Source organism: Rhododendron vialii, chromosome 2a, assembly GCF_030253575.1.
Source record: "Rhododendron vialii isolate Sample 1 chromosome 2a, ASM3025357v1".
Lineage (NCBI taxonomy): Eukaryota > Viridiplantae > Streptophyta > Magnoliopsida > Ericales > Ericaceae > Rhododendron > Rhododendron vialii.
In genome coordinates this window covers 4,131,647-4,142,353 of record NC_080558.1, presented here as the reverse complement: position 1 = coordinate 4,142,353, position 10,707 = coordinate 4,131,647, and the positions used below count along the sequence as shown (strand labels likewise).

Here is a 10,707-nt window from a genome sequence, read left to right as displayed (position 1 = left end):
ATGAATAAATAGTTCAATAGTTTTCATTGAAAGACCACTAATGCGAGGATTTAAAAGATGAATAAATAGTTCAATAGTTTTCATTTAAAGACCACTAGAGAATTTAATGAAGTCTATTCATTTATAGAAAAAGACAAAACAGCGCTACCCCCGAATTGAAATCCTAGTTCCACCATTGGATGTGGGATCCAAAAGCCATGTGAGTATGTACTATTTTCGTCTTTGTTTCATAGAGAAAGCACCTAAGGATCACAACACAAAGGTGAACAAAACTTAAAAACAATAATTGAAACCAATCTCTGAATAACACAACAAAGCAGTACACTGTCTTTTAACAGACATTTCCAACTCCCATGGCTTTTGATTGATTCCTGTTGCATATAAAGCTCTACCGACAGCATCACATTTTGCCCTAAAACACTTCCCTCTGTACAACTAAACTATAACTACCCAGGTACTGGAAATAGCACCCCTTCAAGAGAATAAACAATTAAAGGAGAAAATGACAGCCAACATTTGTCTGCTTCTAGGTCAACTAAACTTTTCTTCTTCTGATACCTTCTCTTCTCTAAACACAAAGATCATCTCAATATCATTGTTAAGAAGGAATGTTGTCGTGTCATCCTACTTGAGAAAGTCAATTCTCTAATATATATCAGATAGGATTGATTGAGAGATAATATGCCATGAGACCATCATCTAATGGTGATCCTTGTGTTGACCCATGTTAATAGGAGCTTGTGTATTGTTCCTACTTCCACTTGTCAGGCTTTGATTGGAGGAGCCTAAGCTTCAAAACTAAGATCAAGAAGATGGGGTTGCCTCATCATTCTCATCAGAAGCAGTTGGAACTGAGGATGATCCAGCTGAGACACTATTAGCAGCCGGCGGGTTGTATTTTTTAAGTAGCCTGTCTTTGTTTTCCATCCACCATTCTTCTGCCTGCTGCTCCGCGAACCTTCTTTTACTGTGGAATCAGAATTCCACAGGCTGTGAGTTCCAGACAGTGGGATGAAAGAAACAATAGGAAGCAAAAAGCTCAAATTTTTTAATAGCAATAATATGCGTACCTTAGTCTACCTTTACTTCATTATATAGACAAGGAAGTACAGAAATCTTGTTGTTCAGTAAGAACTAGTTTCATGTAAATGAAGGACACTAACCAAAATGCCTCGCCTGTTTATTTGTTCCACTAGTTGAGGGAACTAAAAACTTGTTTAAATTCACCCAAGAAAAGCTAGCCTACATTTTGAATGCACATTGTTCATGACCTCTGGCTCTGTTAATCGAGCAATGAAGTAATTTTTCATAAATGGTAATCTGTTGTCAAGTAACTAGCTTCCCATGACAATATCGGTATGAGTTTTCCATTCTCCTTGGAGAACATCACAGCTCAATAATTTTGGATACCCATTCTTTGGAGCTCAGTTCTCCTTGTTTCACATATACATTGACCCTATGTTATTGCGGGGTAACGTTCTGCAATGAGTAATAGGATCGGGAATATGGTACACCACATGCAAAAGTAAATAACTCAAGAACAACATCATTAAAATTGCTGGATAAGTCTGATCTGGAACTGATAGATAGCAAGTGAGCAAAATGTTATATGGATCAGAAGGTTTCCATCTATTCCTTTTCTTACACTTGATCCAAACAGATACAGCAGCTTCAGTTTTCTCGTTAAAACAACAAGATCAGTTTCAGTTAATAGGGAGACCTATCGAAAAGCAGGAGAAATTCATATTTTAGATGGACAGAGGAAGGGAAAATGAGATCAAAATTTCCAAGTTATTTGAGGTGAAAAAACAAAATTGAGGGGCAATAGTGCGAGGAGGGGTTCTGAATCTAAAGTAGTGACTGTGAGCCACTACAATACCAATGCACACACCCAGTATGTTATACACGGTTGAATCGCCCTTCGTAATTATTTGGAAATCCTCAGAGTCTCAAAAATTGGAATTCAGTCTTTATATCATAGTTTGCTCTGAGAGATATCCCATCGGCATGATCTTTCCAATCTTAATCTTTTAGACGTCGCTAATAGTAACAATGCTGATATCATATTGCTATTTTCAGGATTATGCTTATCGGGTTTAACAGTGTGTGAAACAAAAATTTGTAGCATTACTTTCGAACAACTTTCTGCAAGTGGGTGTCATTGACTCATCCATAAGGCTGACAGCTTCAAACAAGAATTATGAAAGGAAAAAAGAGAGAGAAACGGAAGGACATAAATGAGAAAAAGCATGTGAGGAAAGTAATAAATACCTGAATCTAACTCGCTTGAAGATCTTTGTACCGTTTTGTAGTTGAATAAGAGTTACGTAGACACCAGGTTCAAATTGTTCAATAACTTCTCTTTGTCCTTCGGTCTTTGGAGTTTTGGGTGATCTTGTAGCACTTTCATTGCTTTCTAGATGTAAAGCTTCCCTGATATTGGATGATCTATTGCTATGCCGGGGAGTATCTTCACCATTTTGTGATGGGTCACTAACTCCTGTTACATCCAAATTGTCTTCCGTTCTATGATATTGCCTGTTAGCAGATTCATTCCGTTGGTCAAACGCCAAGTCTGCTGGCAAGGAAGAATGGGATTCAGACACGGCATCTCTATTTGTACTCAGGAAAAAAGTTTCAAATTGAGCATTAATGTCTTCAAGTGTTATGCTCATCGACATCTCAGGAGGAAACTTCCCTGCTATTTCCTTCAACTGAAAATAGGACAAATACAGAGTTAATGATGATTTATTTGAATAAGTTTACCTATAACTGAAACAAAGGAAACCAAATCATCTTTCAACATTACAGTTCTGTCATCAAAAGCCAATCATGCCACATGGGTTTTAATACGCGGAAAGTGTAACCTATCTTAACATTTTTATCAGGCAAGTCTGTAGAAGTATTTGAAGCCTAAATAGCAACAGAAATCACATGAGAAAAGGAGATTAATGCCATGCTTACATAAGCCATGTTTTCAATCCATATTGTTCATCTCAATACCCGTTATCATGTTGAAAGCATCATAATAACACACAAGAGAAAGCCAATTCTTAGTCTCATTGTGACTGGTGGGACATGAAACTTTTGCCTACATGTATGTAGAATTGAGGAAGCAGTGCCACAGATAGAAGTAAAACTGAGTCGACGCCCCACAGAAGGTAATCTTAGGTGGCTGAACACTAACAAATCAATGAAAGTTCTCTTTTCTGACTCTTTCATTCACATAAAATGCTTTGGTTACATAACCAACAAGGTAAGAGTTTTTCCCAGCTAGATTAGGAGTCGATAACGCAACGAAAACTGTCAAGTCATGTTATGGCTCAAATGAGGGAAATAATTGTGGCTTTCAAATTAATTAGGTAAAAAGTGGACATCATTACAGTTATGCCAAGAGGGCCATGAAATTGGCTAAAGAGGGATAGAAAGAGCACCTGAGATGCGACTGACTTCATAACTTCATTCGCAACTAAAAACTTAGAAGATTCCTGATCAGCCAAGAAAGTAGCTTCTTGAGCATTCTGTTGCAGTTTTTGAATCTCTGCATCTTGGACTTCTGATTTCTGCTTCAAACTTTTAACCTAAAGATAAGACAAAAAGAGTAATAATCAAGGTGATGCTTCCAGGTCAAGAATCCTATGCCATTGTATCAGTGGAAGGATCCAACCAAGGTTGTTACATGTTAATATGACAAGAAGGAGAAAAATTATCGTACTTGGCTTTGTAATTTTGTCACTTCTTGGCTCAAAAGATCATTGGTCTTCTTCAGACTATCAATCACACCCCTGGAAAACACAGGAGTCGCAGAGCGTGGAGGACTTGGTCGCCGCGAGTATGGAGAAGAAGGCCTTGAATTGCCCCCCGACCTAGGTGGAGGGTGCGGTTGAGGCGGAGGCTTGAAGGCATATTGAAGAGCACTCAGTGAACTTGGAAATGCAATGTCCGTCAATTGTAAAAGTGATGGAACTTGTGAAGCACGGACTATAGAATAGGAATCGGTCTTTGTTCCAGCCTTTGCTGATTTGACCTCAAGGTACTTGACAGGTTCTGTGGTAGGAGATAGCAAAATCCTTGAAGTTCTCACCTCTCCTCTCTCCAATCTCTCCCTACTGTCCACTGAGTGATGAGGAGTTGTAGCTCTCCTATTATAATAAGAGGGATTAACTGCCTCAGGAGATTTAAGTTTAGCATAGCAAGAGTCACAGACACGATGAGGTTTTCCTGGAGTCGGTGCCAATGCTGCTTTCAAAGCCTTTTTGGAGCTACAAGTGTGGCAATGCACTAATCCACAGTTATAACAATTGTGTCTCTTTCTTGTGAAGCCAAATGCTTGTCGACAACCGGAGCATACGGATTGGTCCGCTCCGGATACCCATTTATGAATACATATAGTGGCGGTGTAACTTGAGCCGCAAGATATGTTTTTCACATGCCTATCTTTCAGTGCTTCAACTAAAGTTGGATTTTTTCGATCTTCTGTGTCCCCATGTCCCAATCTTCCATTTGCACCTCTCCCCCAAGTAAAAACTTCACTTCTTGATGTCAAAATGGCAACATGATATGCTCCACAAGATATTTCTTCAACAAATTCACCTACTAATCTATCTTGTACTAAGCAGGGTAACTTCCCATCGGACTGTGGATTTCCCAGTTGACCATAAGCAGCACTTCCCATAGTGAAGACATGCCCAGATGTAGTAAGGCCAACCGTAATACTGTGCCCCAAAGCTAGCTGATGAAAATTGTAGTCGATAAGGGCAGAGACACATGTTGGAAGGAGATACATGTCCTTGTTTCCATGACCCAATCGGTTTTTATCTCCATCGCCCCAAGTAAACAACTTTCTGGATGAGACATTGACGCCTCCTTGGCCCATGACCTCTACAATGGCTGCAGTGTGCCACACTCCGCAGGCAACCTTAATAGTCTTTAATCCGCTCAATAATTGGACTTCCTTTGGATAAGGGACACTTTCTCGATCACCATGACCCAAGACACCAAATGTTCCATCACCAAAAGTAAAGAGCTTTCCATTAGAAGTTACCAATGCGGAATGCCACGTGCCGCATGCAACTGATAAAACTTGAAGTCCTTCTAGAGGACCTGAAACCCTTTTGGGTATCCAGTGGCTGACATCTGTCCCATGGCCTAGAAGTCCGGCATTATGGGCACCGTCACCCCAGGAATACAAATCGCCAGATGTAGATACAGCACAAGTGTGATATTCGCCACATGCAACAAAATCTACATTTGTAACAGCCAGAAATTCAACGAGATGAGGGTGACTGAAGTCTTTTTCAATTCCATGACCAAGTCTCCCCCCAGATTCCTCTCCCCAGGTGAAAACCTCACCTTGCCTTGTAACAAGAGCAAAATGTCGAACACCACAAGCAATTTGGTGAACATCAAGAACTACATTTGATTCTAAAGGTTTAGGAATCAGCACATCCTGCTTTGTAGGATATGGACTTCTGGATCCATCAGTTGTGTCGCACCAGACCTCTCCCCAGACGTAGACATCTCCCAAGGATTCTATGTCATCTGGTCCAGAACCTTGGCTTGAACAACTAGGGGTGCTTGAAACACTAATTCGGAAACCATCTCCTCCAACACTTGTTCTTACTTGCATATTTGCACGTTCAGACCCAACATCTGAGCTTGGAAAACTCAAAGAACTCTCACCGGAACTGGAATCAACAGACGCCCTACCACGGGCAATACTTGAAGTGTACTCTAGTGTTGCACCGAAAGGACGAGCACTGAGAATGAAATCGCCGCCACCAGCATGTAGCTGCAGTAAAATATTCAAGGAACTGAATTAATTTGTGGTCATGTATTAGCATTATGGATGTATGTCTTGGATAAGGAAACAACGGGCAACAAATACAGTAAACTACCACTGACTTGTGTATACTTAAAAGAATCAGGTGATGTAATTAGTTAATGAAGAAAGAATCCTTTGGACTCCACCAAGTAATAGAACTACATTTGGTTCATGTATGATAATTGCACAATTGCCCTCAACAAGCAATCTAGTAGTAATAGTATGCTTTTATGAATGATGCCACAGCCTAAATTTTGAAACATGTTATGACAGCTACCAATATATTGTTACCTCGTGAGAAGAATAAGACTCAAATGATGGAAAAAGCGATTTGTTGGCAACTAGGCACATAAATGAAATTAATTATCTGGTAATACATCAAAACCTCCCAAAATTTAATGGCTCAAACTGACCAAATATTGTCTTACCCATAATTGAAGAGCTTTAACGGTTATGGTGTCATGATATGATAGAAGCTATTTGGGGCAGCTGACAAATTGTCTTAGAAATTCCATGTATATTATCTTTGCAAAGTGCAAAATTGATCATGTAGAGTTTCTTTATAGATGTATTCAAAGTTTCTTTATAGTTTATAAGGGTTAATATTCAAACAACTTAAGTGGATTAGCCAATCAAAATGGTGAATATATAACATGACTAGTTTGTTATCGCGGAAAAGGATGAAATAAGATAAGGATAACAATTCACGGAGTTTCTGATGCAAGATTACAAAAAACTTACATCAGAAATATCGCTTTGAGTGCGTCTACTGCGATTTGTTCCTGTAGATGTTAAAGCCTTCAGGCCTGCCAGCCACACCTCCGCCTCAACTTTGTCCTTGCAAATCTAGAGAATACACAAAGATAGAGTTAACAAAATGCACCGAAACTTGTCATCATCACGGTTCAAATAGCTCAACAATTTATTAAACCAAACCAAGCCTTGTGTCCCAATCAATTAGGTTCAGCTAGCTCTAAACTTGTTCAAACTATATATAAAAAAATTAGAGATTCACTTTTACTAACCAAATCAAGAGACCTTTCACCGTTATTATATAGAAGAGAGAATGACAAGTACTCCTTTTCAGGGCGCAAATATCTTCTAAACACTGCCTGTAATGACACATTTAAACAAGAAAAGAATAACTTGTATCTGCTCAAATAACATCTTGACACCAATTTATGCCAAAGCTGATGAAATAAACTGTAATTGTATCTATCAGTTCACCCTTTAAAGGATGTGCTAACTCACGGTTCTCTGTCCAGGGATAATCCGTGAAATAGATGATAACTTCAGATTCCTTTCATGCCCATGAGAGTACCAAATCAATGTTGTTTCATCCTGTTCACAAATTGCACGTCGATGAGGTCATGTTCATGGACAGCAGATATCGCATCATATGTTTTAAGTATCTCAAGCAAGAGTAAGATAACTTACTGGAGAGATTCTGAATGGACAAAACTTCGGCTTCCCCTTCCGGCTGTACTTAATTAACTGGCTACCTTTTTTCAAAGTAATGAGTGCCTAACACACACGCACGCAGAAAGAAAGAAAAAAAAGGGAAATGAAGATGCCATAGTTATCCACCTTCAGTAAAGATGCATGACAACTAAAGAAGTCGAAGCATTAAAATTGTAGCATGCATAAAAAGCATAGGGGACCAACTTTAATGGTAAAATGATAAGTAAGTTGAAAGCAAGAGCTTTTGCAAGGTGACATGCCCCTTGTAAGGCGAAGCTTAAGCTTTTCAATGCCTGACTATCATCTCTACCTCCAAGTCTAGAAAAAGAATACTGAAAGATGAGCATAAAGCGGTTAGGTTGACGTAAGCAATTAACAAATTTACGTATTACTCCATTTCTTTCTCTCTCTTGTATTAGACCATCTTCTAGCTTAACCATAGCCACATGTGGATACCTTATTTGGGTAACCATCTAATGTAGGTTGGTTCCGGCCACCTAACGAGCTACATCATATTGTGCTCCAGTGTGGTACCCGAATTTTCGATACGTAGGTTTATGGTAATACACATCCACTTTATCATGACATCTAGATTCTAACTAATGCCAAACTCAACCACTCAAGCTACCTCACTCCAACTATAAAAAGAAATTCATCCTTACGCTAAACTATACTAAGCGATTGCAGAGAAACATGTCCTGGTAAAATTTTGATTGTCAAGTTTCCTCTTTTTAATGTGCAAAATTCTTTTTCCTCCTTTTACAACAGCAAACTCCAAGCACTTAGGCTTCTCATCCTAATTTTCTTCTCTCCTTTTTTTTCCCGATACATGCACACGCATCGAATGCGCTCAGATGTCTAGTAATCTATTACTATCCCAAAGGGACAACTTTTTTTGGTGTGAACGTAAGTTATGAGGCTGGCTCACACTTTAGTTTCCTAAATCACCCCTTTAACTGCCTCAAGAAACATCCATTCTTTATGGGTTTTGGAAAGACATGGCAGAATACCCTACCGTATTATTCTGTCTCCACGTATATATGCACATTTGACAGAGAGACGTATATATGCACATCTGACACACAGAGCGATAGAGAGAGAGAGAGAGAGAGAGAGAGACCTGCTCGATGTCGCGCTCAGGATTGGCATAATTAACAGGATCTGCCATTCCATCTGAAGCAAAGCTTAGGAAGAAACCACCACCTATTCCTATTCGTTTCGAACATCCGCGTAATAGTCTTCATAGGTGCCAATCTGTTCTTGTTTTCCTCCGGCCTATCATCAAATTCCAGAAAACAAACAAAATCCCCTAAAATTTTCAACCTAACAAGAAAATAAACTGATCTTCTCCAGATCTCCTTCTTTTGGAACCCTGTAAAAAAAAAACTAAGAAGCTTCTGATTTACTGATCCGCCTAACAGTAAAGCGAATTGTGAGAATACGTGCGACTGATCGAGTCTCTGGGTAGGGGGTGCATTTTTCTGGTGCTGTGGGATCAGAAGCAGGAGAGAGAGAGAGAGAGAGGGAGAGAGAGAGAGAGAGAGGGAGAGAGAGATGTGTAAGAGAGAGAAAGTGGGAACTTTTGCAGCTGAAACCAGAGAGAACCGAAATTGGCGCGCTTCTTTTGGCCACTAATCAACTCATCAAACTGTATTAATTTAAATGTTTAAGCATACGGAGTAGTATTTTAATATTCGTATACGACATTGATCAATTTTTCATTAATCACGACGAGCATGAAAAGGACAACAATATTAGATCGAACACTTACACATATTAAATTGAGTTGATTTTTTGCAAACTTACTCAGTTATTTTTTAAAATTATTGAACGGCTCGGATCATCAATGCGAAGCCCAAAGTGGGGCATTCGGACCCGTCAGTACACTCGGTTGATGTGCCCGGTCGGTTTCTCGTAATTTAAATGCGGGTATAGTTTCATCACCCCTAACATCTCTCACGAAACAAGCCCTAGGGGTTGCTTGGATACCCCATTGTAACATGTTTTCTATTTTGCCTGTTTGGTGCCAAATGCATAATTTATTCTGCAAGAATATATTTTTAAAATTAAAGGATAGAGACATATTCTGAAAATCAGTTCTAGATGAGTTTTTTGATTTCTCATTTTTCTTTCTAAAATCACCTTGTTCTTTTTGAATTGCTTCTCAAATCACTTTTAAACCAAGAATTTACCCCCACGTATTTCATTCAAAGGATATCTAGGAAAGGACAATATTCTTAAAAATCACATCACAGTCTATTATTCTGATTACACTAAAAACACTTTCACAAATTCATATTCTAATTGACACCAATCATTCAAACATTTTTTTCAGATTCACAATCTGTTGTGATTATAACTCAAAACCTGTACTTCAAATTCAGAATTTGTAATTTAAAGAAAAGTGACTCTCAAACACCCCTTAGAGCATGTACACCAAGGGTTAGATAAACTAACTATAAACAGTGCAAAATTGTATTTTTTTCCTAGTCCTTTTTAGCTTTCATGCTACATCAATCCTCTCCATAAATTTCTCCATCCCATTAGAATATTATAAAGTATATACACATAGGTGGTCGATTATCCCCGTTGGTTTTGTTCCCATTTCGTCAGCGACCGTTCAAGGCCACCTATCCTATTGGTTTTGTTCCCATTTTGTCAGCGACCGTTCAAGGCCACCTGGGTTGTGCCTTATTGCCTGAGGTGGGAAACTGGATTGGTGGTGTTCAATTTGGGTGTACAGAAATGGTAAGAAAGTTGTTGGGTTTTGTGTGGGGTGAAATTGATGTGGTTGATTAAGAGACTTGGGCAGTAAAAAAATGGGGTTTCAGATGGGTCTAGCCCAAAACCTTGATCCGCAACGCTGGAGATGCCGTTGAACTCGAAATCTACCGTCGTTGCTGGTGGAACACCGCCGCTCTGTAGCAACTTGTTTAGATCCATTAAGGGGAGGAAGGTTGGATTTGGGAAGGACGGGATCTATCAAACCCGGAGTATGTACCCGTCGGCGACGCATCAGCGTTGGCGACAGAGAAGGAGATGGCTCGGAGTCGGAGGAGATGGCCGGTGTTTTAGCTGCAATATTGGATAGAAGAGAAGAGAGAGAAAGTCAATTGTGGGATAAATAATAAAGTATGCAATTGGTGATGAACAGCTCCTCGGGAAATTAAGCGAGGTTTTGTGGCCAAAGGTAAAGTACCTAAGCTTTACCGAGGCTGGTGCAGTGCATCTTTTTGGGTTTGCCTCTTTAAAATACCTAAATATATCCATTTACCTAGTCTTGTGTACATGCTCTTATTAGCGTAGTTTGATTTGTGTGGAGGCAAGAAGTATAAGTTAATTATTTGTACTTAGTGATAGTTGAATCTAAACCTCATGCATGAAAGTACAAGATGCCAATTATTGAACTATCACTCCACGTG

The 10,707-nt window shown here is 39.3% G+C and overlaps 1 protein-coding gene across 2 annotated transcripts; it reads right to left on the bottom strand.

The window, feature by feature from the left end:
• Nucleotides 1-221: 221 nt before the first annotated feature.
• LOC131315516 (PH, RCC1 and FYVE domains-containing protein 1-like) lies at nucleotides 222-8,906 on the bottom strand. 2 transcript variants are annotated; one of them, XM_058344619.1, is made up of 9 exons: nucleotides 8,406-8,906; nucleotides 7,262-7,348; nucleotides 7,076-7,165; nucleotides 6,850-6,936; nucleotides 6,566-6,670; nucleotides 3,716-5,791; nucleotides 3,435-3,581; nucleotides 2,272-2,714; nucleotides 222-967 (listed from the first exon to the last, which is right to left on the bottom strand). In XM_058344619.1, the coding sequence occupies exons 1-9, from the start codon at nucleotides 8,451-8,453 to the stop codon at nucleotides 805-807; spliced, it is 3,246 nt and encodes a 1,081-aa protein (XP_058200602.1). In that variant the 5' UTR covers nucleotides 8,454-8,906; the 3' UTR covers nucleotides 222-804. The 2 variants fall into 2 exon arrangements, with proteins under 2 accessions (XP_058200602.1, XP_058200601.1); XM_058344618.1 differs by having other exon boundaries at nucleotides 222-990; nucleotides 8,406-8,879.
• Between the last annotated feature and the right edge of the window lie 1,801 nt (nucleotides 8,907-10,707).

Excerpts from the sequence above, each read along its gene's own strand:
- LOC131315516 (XM_058344618.1), bottom strand. The coding sequence starts at position 8,453 with ATGGCAGATCCTGTTAATTATGCCAATCCTGAGCGCGACATCGAGCAG. Across the intron at positions 2,715-3,434 it reads TGAAGTCAGTCGCATCTCAG|TTGAAGGAAATAGCAGGGAA; the intron begins GTGCTCTTTCTA and ends TCCTATTTTCAG. Across the intron at positions 991-2,271 it reads TTCAAGCGAGTTAGATTCAG|CCTGTGGAATTCTGATTCCA; the intron begins GTATTTATTACT and ends TGGAACTCACAG.